This window comes from Oncorhynchus tshawytscha, linkage group LG04 (genome assembly GCF_018296145.1).
Source record: "Oncorhynchus tshawytscha isolate Ot180627B linkage group LG04, Otsh_v2.0, whole genome shotgun sequence".
NCBI lineage: Eukaryota > Metazoa > Chordata > Actinopteri > Salmoniformes > Salmonidae > Oncorhynchus > Oncorhynchus tshawytscha.
The window spans coordinates 24,122,021-24,140,554 of NC_056432.1; the positions used below are offsets into that span (position 1 = coordinate 24,122,021).

The following is an 18,534-nucleotide window of genomic DNA, read 5'->3' on the forward strand; positions in this document are numbered from 1 at the left end:
ATGAACTAAAAACACTAGCACTGCAAACACTCAAAACAAAGAGAGCAGCAGTGCCTGGACTTTGCAGTCTCCCTCTTCAAGTCCCCCTTCTGAGACTGGCTGCCTGTTGAGAACAAGTGACAGGCAGAATCTCACAACCACCTCCTCTATATTCCAAACACCAGAATTCAGTATTTTTGTCTATGATTGCCATCTGAGTGCACAACAAATCTGTGAAAATAAATGAATGACACAATTGTACCAAAAACGATCAAAGTTTATGTGTTAAAATCTTAAATATTTCCTGGTAGGTTTTCACGGCTGTTTTACAAGGTGTTCATTATTGTAAGTTATCCTTTGATTGTATTTATTTGCTCCACATTATTCATTGTTTCCTAGGATCTACAATAGATGCATATATATTCAACCACAAGGGTGTACTAATGAGCTATGCAAGATACAGATTTTTTTTATCATAACAGAAGACTACTTGAAATGATATTATTTCAGTGTAGATAAGTGAAAGGCAGGTTAAAATAAAAACATGACAGCCAGACAAGCCAGTGTATGAATCAAATAGATTTGCATATGAATGGAGTGGAAATTAGCTGACTTTGTGATCTGTAAGGTATGTAACTTTAATGTGTCAAACAAATTACACGTTCTTTGCCATTTCCGAAACGTAGCAATGTTTAAGACATGGAAAGCTTACAAGAAAGCTTAAATTCTTGTTAATCTAACTGCACTGTCCAATTTACAGTAGCTAATCCAGTGAAAGAAGACCATGCTATTGTTTGAGGAGAGTGCACAATTATGAACTTGAAAATGTATTAATAAATCAATTAGGCACATTTGGGCAGCCTTTATACAACATTTTGAACAGATATGCAATGGTTCATTGCTGCCATCTAGTGGCCAAAATCAAAACGGTGCCTGGGCTGGAATAATACATTCTGGCCTTTCTCTTGCATTTCAAAGATGATGGTACAAAAAAAAAACTGCATGTTTTTTTCTTTGTATTATCTTTTACCAGATCTGTTTTATATTTTCCTACATTAATTTCACATTTCCACAAGCTTCAAAGTGTTTCCTTTCAAATGGTATCAAGAATCTGCATATCCTTGCTTCAGGTCCTGAGCTACAGGCAGTTAGATTTGGGTATGTCGTTTTAGGCAAAAATTGAAAAAAAGGGTCGGATCCTTTAAGAGATTTTTAAACAGCGGAATTCTCGCGGAAACCAGCCTTTTTTGCAATAGCGATGATGAAACGAACGTCATTTAGGCCATAATGATCTCCAAAATTCTAATAATTAGGTTATCACAGCGTTGATATGGCAACGGACGCTAATAGTTTATTGAATTCCATTGTGAAGTACAGGGGACCAGGGGACATTATTTGGCATGACAGGGCCCCCAACTAAATCTCACTTAGAGCCCCCAAAAAGCTAGGGCCGGCTCTGGGCTAATACTTGGTGGAATCGCTGGTGGTAATCTGTGCAAAGGTGGTTAGCAGTATAAGCCCATAGTTATTGTTTTTCCTACTGTCTGAACTATACTTACGAGTAATGTTGGCCAGTTAGGCTATGTTTAAGACAGTTACTGTATAGCCTAACTGCCCATCATTGCAAGGAGGTGCTCAGTTCCCCCAGGTATGATAACATGAGCCACTGTTCCATAATTCCTCTGGGCTCCGCCCACGCATTATGCTATGACCCTACCTACATTGGACCAGAGCATTGCTGACATGGGTATGATTTAACAACCTACGAGTTTTATCCTAAACATCTTCTCCTGTGACTCCTATGAACAATGTCAAAGAGGAGGAGTTTGCCTGTCCATCTGCGTTCGGAGTAAGGACATGGTGACATACGTTTTGGACGCCGCCGCAAGAGTGACTGAAAAAACAAGCAATGGCCAGAACTAAAGCAAGAATATACACGTGTATAGCTTTAACGCTAGTGAGCGCGATTGGGATAATTATTTTATGCACTGCATTCGCCAAGCAAAATTGTACGGAAGGGGTCTTTAGAAGCGCAGCTGTAGCAGCAGACTCGGAAATATGCTCAAAGATTGGACGGTAAGTGCTTACTGTTTATCCGTTTACCCCTAGGTAGGCTACAGTGGATTATAGTATTGTAGAGGTGGTGTAACTGGTATTCATTTATTTGACAAATGTATTATGGTCAAGTTTTCCAAAAACAAAAATGGCACAGTCGCATAGAGCGTACAATGTAGACTTAATCAAATGTTAGGAATGGACAATCCTTAAAGTCAAAACAGTTCCTCAGGCTCTAACACAGGCAATGTCACTCACTGTTAAATAGCCGAGAAAAGGAGCTGTCCGGTGCGGATATGTATGTGCGTTCGTCAAGCGCAGAGCCGCGCAGGGCCACATTTAGTCTTGAGTAGGTAAAGTTGAACCCTAATCACTAACTTTGGTTATTCATACGTTAGGATTTACTGCCTATCTTGCCTACCAGTTTAATGAAAAATGTGGCCTCCTTCTACCCTCTCATCTGCACTGGTCAGTAGCCTATTAGATAGTACCACATTGTTGAGAAATGTAAATAGGCATTTTTTTTAAATATTGAACCTTTATTTAACCAGGAAGGGCTCATTGAGATTTTAAATCTCTTTTTTTCAAGAGCGTCCTGGCCAAGATAGGCAGCATCATTGTTTACTCCATGTGTAACTCTGTGTTGTTGTCTGTTCACACTGCTATGCTTTATCTTGGCCAGGTCGCAGTTGCAAATGAGAACTTGTCCTCAACTAGCTTACCTGGTTAAATAAAGGTGAAATAAAAAATTACACAATTACAGACAGACTACTTGTAGCTTTTCATGTTATCTAGTAAAAACCATGGAATTCACAAGAGTATAACAAAATCATAAAACAGCAAGTTAAAAACATTGCCAGGTCAGGGAATCAGTCTCAAAATCGTTCATCAGTGATTTAAAAGCACCAATCGGGACAAGTTCATCCAGTTTAAAAGTATTTTGTAAGACGTTCCAAGCCGATGGCGCAGAATACACAAAAGCCCTTTTTACCAAATTCAGTTTGGACATTTGGAACAGTTATCAGGATAATGTCCTGCGAACGACATTAACCACATTTCTGAACAATAAAAATGCCCAAATAAAATGGTAGTAAGCCCAAAATGGCTAGAGAAGGCCAGCCAACCCTGGTATACAAAGTGCAGTGGTGCGTAAGTGTTTTGCAGTTTGAAATCAATCTTAATGTGCCATGGTAAAGGGTGTCAATTGATCTCAAACACTGAGCGGAAGCATTCATATATAAAATATCCCCATAGTCTAGTAAAGCCATAAATGTAGCTGATACTAGCCTCCTTCTGGCTTCAAAAGAAGCCTTATTCCTAAAATAAAATCCCAACTTCAGCTTCAATTTTTTGGAAAGTTGTTGATTATGCAATTTAAAAGAGGCCATCATCAATTAAAATTCAAATATATTTATATGAGGTTAGTCTCAATCTCATTGCCCCAACAGGTAGTAATAGGTGAAATATATATCAGAGATATATTTCTTGCTTTAGAAAACATCATTTGTTTAGTTTTGTCAGTATTGAGGATAAGCTTCAATTGACACAAGGTATGTTGAAAAGCAGTTTGCAAGTTCTGGAAAGCTTTTGTGAGAGACAAGGCACAACAATAAATAACAGTATCATCAGCATAAAAGTGAAGTTGAGCATTTTCCACATTTTTGTCTAAATTATTTATGTAAATGGTGAATAAGAGGGGACCAGGTACAGAGCCCTGGGGCACATCATTACAGACAGACAATTTAACAGACATGAGCCCATCAAATTGAGTGCACTGAGTTCTATTAGACAGATGGTTAGCAAACCATGCAACTGCATGCTCCGAAAGACCTACACTCGACAATCTCTGCCTTAGTATAGCATGATCAACTGTATCAAAAGCCTTAGAGAGATCAATAAAAAGTGAGACATAGTGCTGTTTTTTTGTCAAGGGCTTCAGTGATATCATTTAAAACCTTCATGGCTGCTGTAATTGTGCTATGCTTCTTCCTGAATCCCGATTGGTACATTGATAAAATAAAGTTAGTATATAAAAACTATTTTAGCTATTCCCTCTCAAGGGTTTCAAGTATTTTCACCAGGGGTGACAGCTTTGAGACTGGCCTATAATTATTTAAAAGAGTTGGATCTCCCCCTTTTTTAAAAGTGGTTGGACAAATGCTGATTTCCAGATCTTTGGAATTTCATTACATTCCAGGGTTAGATTGAACAGAGATATAAGTGGTTCAGCTATGAAATCAGCTGCCAGATTTAAAAAGCAGGGATCCAAATGATCAGGACCTGCAGGCTTCTCTGATCTAAGGATTTCAGGGCTTTATGTACCTCCTGCACTGAGAATGGCAAAAAGCTAAAGGTTTGACCAGCTCTCACTGGTTCATCCACACAGGGTTGTACAGAGACCGAGGACACTGAATCAAACAGCCTACCAGATGATACAAAGGGCTCATTGAAACAATTCAGTTATCAACTATATAATCGCTGACACAACTCCAGCTATGCAACTACCTTTTTGTGTATCTATGTATTGTCTGACCTTTAAGAAATGAAATGAACATGCATTTGCATTCATAGCTACAGTATATATCCAGTACTTAGCAGATTTTACTGAGGCTATACATCTACAGTGAGGTTTGAAGCTATCAGATTAATTTAATTATAGCCTAATGGTTCTTAGTATTATTGCACAGTCCACATCGAGACAGACAAATAGCCAGGCTCACTACATGCTATGTAAACCCCCATCCAGAGATATCCTGCAGAGAGGAGGATCAGCAGTAGATGGAGCCATTGCTGCATTACTGTGCACCTCTGTCATAAACCCGCAAAGTATGGGCATTGGCGGGGGGTCCATATTCACGGTGATGGACAGTAGCGGTAAGGACACTTCATCCCCCTACTATGAGATACCACACAGACATCCAAATGTTAAAGTCACAGAGGGGGGATAAAAACTTTCATGTCATGTACATTTGTTTATTTCAAAGGCAAGGTTAAAATCATCAATTCAAGAGAGACTGTCCCTCAGGAGTTTAACCCTGATCTACTGAGTGGATGCCCACACACCTTCCAAATGATGACAGGTATTTGTAGTGAACATGAATGTTGTCTTTCTTGACTTGTTTTTGTAGTCAAAAAGCATGTCCTTCCGCTTTACGGTGGGAGCTGTTTTTCTTGTTGTTCGAGCTTTCTTTCCTGTTGGCATCAAGGTGGGAATTCTGTTGAACTCCAGTAATCCTGGGGCAGCTTGATCTTGCTGATTAAAGCTGTCTGTCAAGCGACAAGCCGACTATGCTGGTTTATAAGCAAGGATTTTCATTCTTTGGTATAAAGTCCTTATTTAATGATGACATTGAGAGCTAGTACAGTCACATCCAGACCCCAGACTACTGTTTAGACCTGTTCAGACATGTGAAACGCCCCTGGTACCCTCCTCCATTGGCCTGTTTCATTCATAAAGCCTGCCTCCATTCTGACAGGCTGTCTGCAAATGCCAGCTTGCTTCTGGTTCTCCTCTCACTGTGAGGCAGATGGTTTTGCTGCTTCCTTTTGATTTCTCCCCTTTTCAATAAAATGTGATTTATAAATGCACTGAACAAGACAAAAGGGTCCTGTGGACCTTTAAGCAGCATGTTGCTGTGTGCTGTAAGCCAAGAGCACACACAGTGAACAGCCAGTCAGTTGGCTTTGTTTTTAATACCACTAATCAGGTTGTTATATATATATATACTATGAATTAACATAAACTTAATTGAAAATGTTCATCTTCATTTGTAAACACAAAAAGAGAAATCTTCTGCAAAAGACTATATGTATTACCATGCCAGTCAAAATGTAATGGCTTAGCAAAATCCCTAAAGAAAATCAACTCATGAAAGGCTTAAACAATGTTTACTCCATTCAAAGTTTGTTTTTCAGAAATGTTGTTAATGTCAAAAGGCAAACAACACCAGATTTACTTACACTTATGAAAGTGGACAAACAAGCTATAATCAGTAAGTGATAGCAATCTCAGGGATATAAATATACCGTGACTGTGACCGAAGACAGTTTCGAGAGAAAAAAGTGTCTAGAAAAAAAGTCTGATTTTCCCCCACCCCTACTCCTGGTTCCAGGCAGCCAATGGATTGGTGTCCCTGGAGAGATCCGTGGGTATGAGCAGGCCCACAGGTTGTTTGGGAAACTCCCATGGGCCAGCCTCTTCCATCCCACCATCAAGCTGGCCAGAGAGGGTTTCCCTGTACCCCAGGTCCTGGGCCGCTTTATCCCACTGATCAACACGGATGAGACCCTACCAGTACGGTAAGAACCACCCTGATCTTAAAGACGTAACATTATGGTAAGAGCCACATTGACCCTAAATGACTGGAGGAATCCAACTCATAAAGCCCACCCTAGAGTGAGACAATAAAACAGTATGATGAGTCCCAGATGTGTGGATGTATAACATGAAAAGTATTTCAAGAGAGCAAATGTCAAGCCATCATTCTGTCACCACATTGCAAGAAAATAATATTTGAGTTGTAGTCAGTTGTTTCTAGATAAGAATGGAAACCTGCTGAAGGTTGGAGACACTGTGAAGTTTGAAAAATTGGCTGACACATTGGAGATCATTGCAAACCAAGGGGCAGATGCTTTTTACACTGGAAAAGTAGCAGAGGATTTAATCGGCGACATAAAAGAAGCAGGTACACCAAATTCCATTATTGATAATCACCTCTCTTCCTTATTGTGGCATTGCTTTACAGCAAATATATTTAATTACAAGGAAGCTGCAAGTCTCTAATGCATTCACATTGATCACACCCAAATTATAATGTGCCTGTGGTATGTATAGGCATTTGGAGTGCTGATTAACTCAGCAATATATTTAAATTTATGTTTTTGCTGTCTTGTAACTGTATTTTAGGTGGAACACTATCCATGAAGGACCTGGAATTGTTTAAAGTGACTGTGACAGATGCATGGACCATTCCTCTAGGAGAGTACCAGATGCACTTCCCCCCGCCCCCATCAGGAGGCGCTATCCTCAGCTTCATCCTCAACATCATGAAAGGTTGGAATTGAATAACATCATTTTTTTTTTCATTTTAAGATGGACCCATATAACACTGACATGCTCTTATTGAGAGCATATAAGTAATCATTAGCTTATTGATACAGTATTTGGGTTAACTGAAATTGATTATAAAACGTTTAAGATTGAAAGCATCCTGAGACCAGAAAACTGGCAGAAAACCCACCTCCTTATTACATTTTCCTTATGTCTTTGTCTATAGAATACACCCTAAACTCAGCTTCTCTGATGGGAAAACAAAAGACTCTCACCTACCAACGCTACATCGAAGCATGTAAATTTTCTAACGGACTGAGGAAGTACATCCGTGATCCACACTTCAACTCAGAACCAGTAAGTTCCACAAGACTCCAGGCGTATAGGAAATCATGACATAGTATAGGTCAAGACCTGGGTGCTCGTAAATCTTTAATGATCTAAGTGCTGTTTTATCCCAACAGAGTACTCTCAGGGTCATGTTGAGCCACAAGGGATAATTATGGAGGGTGCAGCATCAGCTATTATTGATGCCAGCTTAGCTGTGCTTCAGTTTGAAATGACTTTCCATCCCTACCATGATCAGATATTCCTGTGTTTCTTTCACAAATTGTTCAAAAGATGTCTCATCTCTGCAAACCTGCTAGACCTGTGACATGGCTGTATACACATAGGTGTCTAACTCCATGGGGTCACATGAGTCTGCAGCCATGCCTCAGGGCAAACACCTGCTTTTCAAATCACTCACACACAAAATAGCAAACCATGCATTCTGCATGATAAGATACAAGGGTGAAATGGGAAGTGGCTAAGTAGAGAGTTGCTACTGTAATGCAATATACAGTATACTGTAACTCCAACCTGCCTGATCAAGGTCTATTTACTTACTTTGTCCAGAGAGCATTGAAGTTCACTGAGCAGCAGTTTGCTGACCACTTCAGGGCCATGATCAGCAGTAATGAGACCCATGATGCTCAGTACTACAACATCGCTCCATACCTGGACACCATGGGCACCACACATGTGTCTGTGATAGCTGAGGATGGAACTGCCGTCTCTGTTACCAGCACTATCAATCACATGTAAGTCTAATGTTATACACTGTGTAGAATCATAACAATAATCATCATTAGGGCTATGTCAGCAATGTATAATTGTCATTAGCTATGTATAAACATGTAACATTCACAATACACACAATGACTTGTCAAATATCTTTCCCTTCACTCAGGTTTGGATCCAGAGTGTTCTCCCCTAAAACTGGTGTCATCCTCAATAATGAGTTGGCAGATTTCTGTGGGAAGGCAGATCACATTGTTGCAGGTAATGTGACCCCCCCCAAAAAAAATATTTCCTGAGTGTTTGTAAGGGTGGCTGTAAAATAAACTGATAGTTTCTTGGACATTTCATTTGCTTTTGTAGCCTCTCCTTGATGATTTGTTTTATGGTTTGGCTTGCAGGTGAGCAGCCTCCCTCCTCCATGTCCCCTGTTGTTCTGCAGTCCAAGTATAAGACTCTGGTGATTGGCGGGTCAGGTGGCAGCATGATCACCACAGGGATGGCCTTGGTAAGTCACCATGGTAACAACAATATTTGATCAACATATACTTTGTGTAATCAAATAACAAATACCTGAATAACACCAAAACTCACCTAATGTTTATAAATCTACTGTGTGACCAATATTTTACTGTATGTTTTCTAAAACACTCTGTACCTTAAACACACCGCCATGGTAACATTCACTTTAAGTCCACATACAGTCACAGTATTAGCAGTCTCCCTCCTCATGGTCTCGTATGTCTGTCTCTCTCCCAGACCCTCATGAACCACCTGTGGTTTGGGAAGAGTCTGGAGGAGGCCATCACTGCCCCCGTTGTGTTTGTGGATTCCAAAAACGCACTGAAGTTTGAACCTGACTTTGACAAGGTAACACCACACATCATGGGCACTCAACGATCAAAAAAGTATTCAGTTATGTTTCTGAAGAATATTGTTGGTCTTTCACAGATTTACACATCGGAGAAGGTAGTATTCACAGGTTTCCATATACAGTGTTCTCATACTTCAGTGTGTCTGTACTCCTGTTCCTAGCACTTTCTTCCTCTCTCCCTAAGGCTGTGGTGGAGGATCTGAAGAATTTTGGGCACACAGTGGAAGATCAAAAGTACTTCTACAACGTGGTCAATGCTGTAGAGAAGGACATCGGTTGCATCCAAGCCGTTTCAGATTCCAGAAAGATGGGCAAGGCAGCTGGTTATTAGTCTTCCAGACTGTTGGTCACTGACTCTGGATATATGTAGATAGTATTCCAACTGTCAATATAGAGCTACTGTAGCTATAGCAAAAACATGGTTCTGGTTATGCCTCAGACAAAATGTGATTGTGCAGACAGTATATGCTTCTCATCCCATTTACTACAGTATCAACAGGCAACGTGTTGAACAGCAACCTCTGATATTGAGTCACAAATAGGAGCATACTGTATTTCATTGTAATGTAGAGGATGATTGAATGCTAGATCTGTCCTGTCTTCTCTTCCCCATCCCTTTTTCTAGAACTTACTGGATATTATTCCAGTACTGGAATGTATGTACTTAATAATGTACACTGAACAAAAATATAAACACAACAATTTCAAAGATTTTACGGTGTTATAGTTCTTACATGGAAATCAGTCAATTGAAATTATTTCATTAGGCCCTAATCTATGAATTTCACATGAATGGGAATACATAAATGCATCTGTTGGTCACAGATACCTTAAAAAAAAGAAAGGGCAGAAAACCACCATTTGCCTCATGCAGCCAGTGCGATATATTTCCTTTGCGTAGAGTCGATCAGGCTGTTGATTGTGGCCTGTGGAATATTGTCCCACTCTTCTTCAATGGCTGTGCGAAGTTGCTGGATATTGGCAGAACCTTTAACATGCTGTCGTACACATCGATCCAGAGCATCTCAAATGTGCTCAGTGGGTGACATGTCTGGTGAGTATGCAGGCCATGGAAGAACTGGGACATTTTCAGCTTCCAGGAATTGTGTACAGATCCTTGCGACATGGAGCCGTGCATTATCTTGCTGAAACACGAGGTGATGGCAATGGATTAATGGCACAACAATGGGCCTCAGGATCTCGGCACGGTATCTCTGTGCATTCAAATTGCAATCAATAAAATGCTATGTTCGTTGTCCATAGCTTATGCCTACCCATAGCATAACCCCACCACCACAGGGCACTCTGTTCACATCGTTGACATCAGCAAACCGCTCGTCAACATGACACAATACAGATCCTTTGCCATGTGCCCGGTACAGTTGAAACCAGGATTAATTCGTGAGGAGCACACTTCTCCAGTGTGCCAGTGGCCATCTAAGGTGAGCATATGCCCACTGAAGTCGGTTATGATGCCGAACTGCAGTCAGGCAAAGATCTGGTGAGGACGATGAGCACACAGATGAGCTTCCCTGAGACTCTGACAATTTGTGCAGAAATTCTTCAGTTGTGCAAACCCAGTTTCATCAGCTGTCCGGATGGCTGGTCTTAGACGATCCCACAGGGGAAGAAGCCAGGTGTAGAGGTCCTGGGCTGGCATGGTTACACGTAGTCTGCAGTTGTGAGGCCGGTTGGACGTACTACCAAATTCTCTAAAACTAAGCTTATGTCAGAGAAATTAACATTAAATTATCTGGCAACAGCTCTGGTGGACATTCCTGGTGTCAGCATGCCAATTACACGCTCCCTAAAAACTTGAGACATCTGTGGCATTTTATTGTGTGACAAAACTGCATATTTTAGTGGCCTTTTATTGTCCCCAGCACAAGGTGCAACTTTGTAAGGAGCATGCTGTTTAATCAGCTTCTTGATATGCCACACCTGTCATGTGGATGGATTATTCTGCCAAGGGAAAATGGTCACTAACAGCGATGTAAACAAATTTGTGCACAAAATTTGAGAGAAATAAGCTTTTTGTGCGTATGGCACATTTCTAGGATCTTTTATTTCAGCTCATGAAACATGGGACCAACACTTTACATGTTGCATTTATATTTTTGTTCAGTGTATATGGATGGAACCTTTTAATACCTGAAATGTTCAAATATGTTGTCTATGCAATATTTTTTTATATTCTATTTTAGAATTGATGCTGAATTTATTTCTGTTGATGGTTTCGTCAGTTTGATACTTTAGTTATACTTTTCATATCTGTATTATAACATAGGTCTGTTTATTTTACATATGTTCTGACCTAATGAAAGTTTCATATATTTGGTGGTTACAAACTTAACAGGCCCATAGCCAAATGGTCCTTATCTTTTATTCATACACTGTGTGACACCTTTGTGATGGAAATTCTACCCTTGGTCAATAATGAGGAGAGGCAAAATTAATCAAGGTATTACTTTTATTAAAATATTTGTTATAACAAGGAGACTGGTCACCGCACCCCCGCAGGTGGTGGAGTGAGAGCCCCCTGAGTGGAGTTAACTTCTGGGATATATACTAACTCAGGATAGGTCAGGATAGGTGCAACTTCAGATATGATGTACAATGGTTCCAAACACTAACCCCACACATCCCGTGCCAGACCTTGGGCCCCAAATACAAATAACTTGTTTTGTTCAGTACTACAGTACTACAACATTTGTTGTCACTTAGTTTCCACCTTGAACTAGGGGAGAGAACAATCTCCCTCTAGGAGGAGGTGACTGACGCACAAACACTGTGGAGACAAGTGATTGGTTCCCCATTATTCACGCCATCCCTTCACATGGTTTGCAATGAAGACACACAGGTCACATATGGAAACAATTTTTCCTTCTGACTTTCTTTGCCATACTCCCTGCTGATATTCTGCATAGCAACAGCGACATGTGATAGATAAGCATGACTTCCCCCCTTTCTGGACCCAATGGGACTGAGGCCCATCTGAGGGAGGAAGTACAGCTGCCAACACCAGAGCCCAAAAGGAGATATTCTAATAACAAGAGTTTCAACAGTTCAATCATAAAAGCATATTCCGCAGATAAGATATCTTAATTATCTTTACCTTTGTTACTTAGCTTATATGAGTTAGTTTCTTTAACTATCTCTAGCCCAATGCCTAGGCTTAAATAAGGACATTTTAGTACACAAGTATTAGTAGGGCTTAACAGAACATTTTCCTCACATCTTATGAAAACATTCACTGACCCTTAAATACAGACCACTGTTGGATAGGCATACTGTAATATCTGATTTGTCATGGGATGGGTATTATATTAGCTGCGGTCTATCAAGTTGTAAATGATGGACAGATGTTGAGGTTACACAGAATGTTAATATCAAGTGTCACATATTATAAGAGCATCCTACTGTTGAAGCCCTGAACAGAACAGTCCTGAAAGCATCGACCTGGTCCTCTGTATGCCTGAGGGTGCAGAGGGAAGAGCTGGTCTGCTCCAGTTGTTAGAAACGGAGAGCTGTTGTGTTGTTATTGGGCCTTAATTTTTTACAAATGAAACACTCTGTGAGGAATCAGTAGCCCCGTTTATACCTGCCGCTAACATGCATCCTTTGTACTGATCTTGTCCTGATCTTGTCCTGATCTTGTACTGATCTTTTCCTGATCTTGTCCTGATCTTCTCCTGATCTTGTACTGATCTTGTCCTGATCTTGTCCTGATCTTGTACTGATCTTGTCCTGATCTTGTACTGATCTTGTCCTGATCTTGTACTGATCTTGTCCTGATCTTGCCTGTTTACAGTTATAATATCTGATCAAAATCCGTTCACAATGCATTTTTAATTGTCTACACCTGTCTAAAAATGTGGGCACAATCCGAATGATCAGGACAAAAGACGCATGTAGAACCAGGTATAAACAGGGCTAGTGAGTCAGCTGGGTATGTTTCATAAGCATAGCTCATCCCTATTGAGATCTGCTGGGTATTTCCGCTGCTCTGTACCAGATTGTATTAGGAGCTGTCTATCTGTTTGGCTTCTTGCAGTTTTCCTTTTTTCCAGGGTGCTGGAGTATACAGGGGATGGAGCAAGATAATGGGATCAGTAAATGGCTCATTGCAGATCAAGTTTTCTGAAATGAATCAGAATTCATTCTGTAAATGAATAAATTCTAATAAATCTTTTGGTATGATTATCATTGCTGGTCCGGAAGTCATTAGAGTAGTAATTGAAGTAAACAATAGATAAATGGCATCGCTGTAAGATTGAAGGGACTTCGATGGCAATTGTAGAAGCCATCATTGTGAATATACACTATATAGTATGTGAACACCCCTCCAAATTAGTGGATTTGGCTATTTCAGTCACAGCCATTGCTGACAGGTGTATAAAATTGAGCACACCGCCATGCAATCCCCATAGACAAACATAGGCAGTAGAATGGCCCGTACTGAAGAGCTCAGTGAAAGGATGCCAACTTTCCAACAGGTCAGTTTGTCAAATTTCTGCCCTGCTAGAGCTGCCCCGGTCAACTCTAAGTGCTGTTATTGTGAAGTGGAAATGTCTAGGAGCAAGAATGGCTCAGCCGCGAAGTGGTAGGCCACACAAGCTCACAGAACAGGACCAGCGAGTGCTGAATCATGTATCGTGCAAAAATATTCTGTCCTGGTCCGGCTAGGCCCCTTAGTTCCAGTGAAGGGAAATCTTAACACTACAGCATACAGTGACATTTTAGATGATTCTGTGCTTCCAACTTTGTGGTAATAGTTTGGGGAAGGCCCTTTCCTGTTTCAGCATGACAATGCCCCCGTGCTTAAAGCGAGGTCCATACAGAAAGGATTTGTCGAGATGGTGTGGAAGAACTCGACTGGCCTGCACAGAGTCCTGACCTCAACCCCATCAAACACATTTGAGATTAATCAACCCCATATTAGTGCCCATGATTTTGGAAGGAGATGTTCGATGAGCTGTGTCCACATACTTTTGGTCAGGGAGTGTAGCTATTAAACAGAAAATAAAGCATCACACAAAATGATCCTTCCCTTGATTTAGCAGAAGCAGGCTTAATTCTACAACCTATTCAAGTGTGCTTCCTCCTAAGTCATTATGCAAACAGTATTGCTCTATTAGACAAGAAGGATGGTAACGATCATCTTTGAATTTCAGATCAGTGCTAACTATTCACTGGACAAAGGAAGGGGATACAGCACAATGTATTTTATGACCTTTAAATACATTTTGTGATTCCCTTTTCAAAAGATACCCAGGAAGCCTTTAGTCATGAGCAAGGGGATACAGCAAGGATGATGCTGACCACACTGTATTTTATGACCTTTAAATACATTTTGCGATGTATTTTACGACCTTTAAATACATTTTGTGATTCCCTTTTAAAAGAATACCCAGGAAGCCTTTAGTCATGAGCTCTGTGAACATAGTAGATACAGCAAATCTGCTCATGTCTTAAAATATTCGCAAACAAGCGAACTAAGACTTTCACATGTATGATGTTTGACTTGCTCTGTAAGCAAGACCCAATCTACAAGATGTGGTGTGGGCAATCCTTGACTGTTACAGTGTGTATGTCTGACCTAGATAGCATGGCATTTGCGACCTGGGAGGTGTGACAGTCACACTGTGCTGTGACCTTATGGGAGCCACCTGGTGGAAATGCCACATTACCATCTGTGGCGGCAGGAACAAAAGGCCGGGGAGGAGAGGACCAGGGACAAGACCTTGTGACTGCCACCCTATCCCTGCCCCTGTGTTGCCCTGGTGCATGATGGGAGCGTAAGGTTTTTACTAATGGGATGCAACAACGCAGACAAACCACTCCACTGGCACACAGACACACAGTACACCCTCAACCCCCAAAACTCTAGCCTAGCCACCCACATCAATCACCTCTCAAGTGATTGCATAGCAGCTTTGTTGTTTACAGACACTTCTACACTTCCTCCTGCTGTTTGTGCCAATGACAGCAGCAGACGAGTCAAAACAACCCAAAGAGACAAACAATTAACACATCACATTTGTTGCTAGCAGTGTCATTATTAAATCACCTGCACCCCCACTCAAACACTCAATCATGACTTTAACATAGAAATTAAACTTAACTCGGGCTCTTGTGCCAACCTTATGCCAATCTTACTCTTCTCTTTCTGTTACACTTCATCCTGCAAACAGTTGCTTAGAGTCACATTTTATTGGCAGTAAAATCTCATTCTAAGTATGGCACCACATACAGATACAATGACCCAGAGTTGACAAATAGTATAACAATGACACACAATGCTAACATATACAGTGTGAGCAAAGTATTTTCCTACCATAGTCCCATAAAACCATTACAACACCTTTGATATTTTTTAAACATACACATATTGTACATGAAAAGTGATTTCCTGTGCTACATTTCAGTGTACATTTAATGTCAGTGAAATGGGGAACATTTGTTGCTAGCGGTATGTCATTAGTTTATTAATACCTTGCCCTTGTGTGTCCCCTAATTGTTCCAGCAGAGGTTAGAGTGCTCATTTTCACAATGAAATAATTACGATTAATAATACAAACAGTTACAACAGTAATCAGACATTATACAACAGCAAACACACATTAAACACCCTCACACATATTCAATCAGATGATACCAGTATATTACATCCAGTTATTCAATTATTGTTAATGCATTGACTCTATTAATAGCAGTTTGCTGAAATACCTTTATGTATATTATGGTGTCAGTGTGGTTAAGCTTCTGAAATATCATTGTGAAAAATCGATATTGATATTAGGATGAATTGGTAAAAAGCTTTATGCATCAATGAGAGAATGAAATGGATCTGAAGTCAAATCCATTTCTCACATTTCTTAAAGTGCAATACAGCATGGAGCTCAGCTGTAGTTGGTAAACCCAACTGAACTATTATGTGCTATTTCATAGACCACCACTATCCAGCACTACACTCAGCCCACCCTGCTGATTATCAGTCCTGGTAATAGCCTACAACTGATATGTAACAGTTATGTTTCTCCCACAATAAACAAACACACATATAAACAAACGCACATATAAATGTTAATAACGACAAATCAGTACAAAGGGTGTCAGTATGTGATTCCATTTGGTACGTTCCTCACTACAAAGAGATGAATGAGTCCACCCTTGGGGCTTGTCTGCACTGTCATTCATCCCACATGTGTTCTAAAATGATAATGACTAAAACAGCAAAATACAGTGGTGAATCTCAGAGTTTTGGCAACAGCAAACAATCAGTCTATTGTTGAGTCCGACCGGTTGTCTTCTAAGATGGCTTTATTCACCAGCAGTGCACTAAAATAGCCTGTGGAAACACAACAGAGCCCTGTTTTGTGTCATCATTTACATCTACGTAGGTATTCACAAGTGGACATTTCAAAGGGGGGGGTGGGGGGGGCAAAAAGTCTTGACTTAGCAGTTTTGCCAGAATCACGTGACGGTTCGTCGGCTGTATAGTCTGTTGAACTTGTTTCATAGCCTTTGTTGAGAGATTAACAGAGAACACACAATGTGGAGCTAGGCCCTGCCTGCCAGGGATAGTCTCAGTGACAGTCCTGGTAGAGAACCTACTGCTTCCAAACCAACAGCAGCTCATTAGACCACCAGCGTTATGCCGCTCCTCCGTCAAGCCGTCTGATCCGAAGTCCTTGGGATTTGCTCCACAGCTGCTACTTTAAGAGGGCGAGAGAGAGAGCACCTTTTCCTAAATTCTTCTAGCCCACCTCCAATGAAACCGCACCTCGTTCCCAGGAGCACCATCCACCAACACAGTAAGTCACCAACATAATCAGTTACTGCAGTGGTCTTGTGTGGGTTAACTCATAGATGGTGAGAAATTAATTGGTGGCTGTGTTGGAACGATGGTCTCTGGAATGTGTGGCGCTAAACATCCCTCGTGCCACAATGGCTGACTGGGCTCATGGTGTAAAGGGCAACATGGGAAAGGTAGGAACTTGAAGCTGTGGGAAGGCCTTTCAAACACAGCTGAACCGAGCCAGGGGGACTTCAACTCATCACCTCTCACAGTAGTGTAGTGTGAAGTCCTTTGAAATCTTTTTCCCCCCTATAGCCCATGGCTCCAGCTCGTCTTCATCTTCCTCCCCCTCCTCTTCCCCTGCCTCCTCCTCCTCGTAGTGGCTGGGTTCCTCAATGGAGGTCTCCATGTGGTAGCAGTAGGGTTGGCCCTCTGTGTACTCATAGATGGTGGGCAAGCTGCTCTTCAGGCTGCAGCGGCGTCGCAGGGCCACTAACAGGGGCTGGGGCATGGTGAAAATGTCAAAGTTGTTGCCCAGATCAATCCAAGCCAGGCTGGAGAACTTCTTTGGGTCTTTCAGGATCTCAGTCAAGTCTTTGACTATGGCCAGGGTCAGCCGGTTGCCGTTGAGGGCCAGGGTGTTGAGTTTGGGCAGAGACCCCAGGACCGGTAGCAGGACACGGAGGTTCTCATCTTGGAGCTCAGTGAAACTGATATCCACAGCCACCACTGCATCCCCACTGTTCTGAAGGTAGAAGGCCACGTGGCGAACATCTCGACTGGAGAGAGGTATGCCAGACAAGTCAACTGTGTCAGTGGATACTTTTCTCTGCAGGGTTGTCTTGAGACTGTAAAGAAAGAAAGTGTTGGATATTGACCATTATTTGAGACATTCTTGGATATGAAAGTACAAATGCTCAGTTAAGATATCTCAGAGCTTACACTCTTAGAAAAAAGGGTTCCAAAAGGGTTCTTTGGCTGTCCCCATAGGATAACCATTTTTGGTTCCAGGTGTAAGCCTCTGTGGAAATGGTTCTACATGGAACCCAAAGGGCTCTACCTGGAACCAAAAAGGGTTGTTCAAAGGGGTCTCCTACGGGGACAGCCGAAGAACCCTTTTAGGTTTTAGATAGCACCTTTTTTTACTGAATGAGGGAAATAGAGGGGCTGAGTACTGACATTTTGGTCTTAACCGTATCATCTAAGTGTGTAAGCAGGGAACATGGCCCTTGTGTCATATTGTGTTTCCTGTGATGTGTAAAGGAGGGGGGTTGGGCACGCTTGGAGAGGAAGGCTGATATAGATTCTGCAGCATGAGGATTTAGCAGTGTACACAGTGATGGGCCAAAACATCCGAAACATCCAAGCTCCTCATTCAGAGAATGAAAAGCATTGACTTCCTTATTACCAAGAGCCAAAAACACTCACCATCTGATTATATGACACTTCATTTGAAAGCCAAACCAACCTGTTTTAATGACTGAAACAAGAAAATATCTAGACAGACAAATGGCAGAAAAATTAGTTATATATTTGGGATTGTAGCAACAGGAGAGGGTGGCAGAAATATTTGATTGATAAAAATATTTAACACTTTAAGCCATCAAAGAGAAAACATGGAATTAACAGATTTGACCAGCGTAGAAAATGCATTTGATAGCGTAACATGCTGACCAAACCAGACAAGCGCGTGCATCCACTATCGCGCGCACGTTG

General features: G+C 41.2%; 2 protein-coding genes across 2 annotated transcripts in view; one reads left to right on the top strand and one right to left on the bottom strand.

The window, feature by feature from the left end:
• The first annotated feature begins 1,697 nt into the window (after positions 1-1,697).
• Positions 1,698-9,729, top strand: ggt5a (gamma-glutamyltransferase 5a). The gene is made up of 12 exons (XM_024417340.2): positions 1,698-2,055; positions 4,781-4,908; positions 5,019-5,114; positions 6,147-6,333; positions 6,559-6,719; positions 6,941-7,087; positions 7,311-7,441; positions 7,982-8,166; positions 8,316-8,407; positions 8,545-8,651; positions 8,903-9,013; positions 9,202-9,729. The coding sequence occupies exons 1-12, from the start codon at positions 1,889-1,891 to the stop codon at positions 9,346-9,348; spliced, it is 1,659 nt and encodes a 552-aa protein (XP_024273108.1). The 5' UTR covers positions 1,698-1,888; the 3' UTR covers positions 9,349-9,729.
• A 5,482-nt stretch (positions 9,730-15,211) lies between these two features.
• The window catches only part of LOC112248379 (leucine-rich repeat-containing protein 75B), a 17,507-nt gene continuing 14,184 nt past the window's right edge, over positions 15,212-18,534 (bottom strand). Inside the window, exon 4 of the mRNA XM_024417339.2 lies at positions 15,212-17,666. Coding sequence (XP_024273107.1) covers positions 17,078-17,666 — 589 coding nt within the window. The 3' untranslated portion in view covers positions 15,212-17,077. The remainder of the gene's footprint in view (positions 17,667-18,534) is intronic.

Excerpts from the sequence above, each read along its gene's own strand:
- ggt5a (XM_024417340.2), top strand. The coding sequence starts at position 1,889 with ATGGCCAGAACTAAAGCAAGAATATACACGTGTATAGCTTTAACGCTA. Across the intron at positions 5,115-6,146 it reads CACCTTCCAAATGATGACAG|GCAGCCAATGGATTGGTGTC; the intron begins GTATTTGTAGTG and ends TCCTGGTTCCAG. Across the intron at positions 6,334-6,558 it reads GATGAGACCCTACCAGTACG|TCAGTTGTTTCTAGATAAGA; the intron begins GTAAGAACCACC and ends TTTGAGTTGTAG.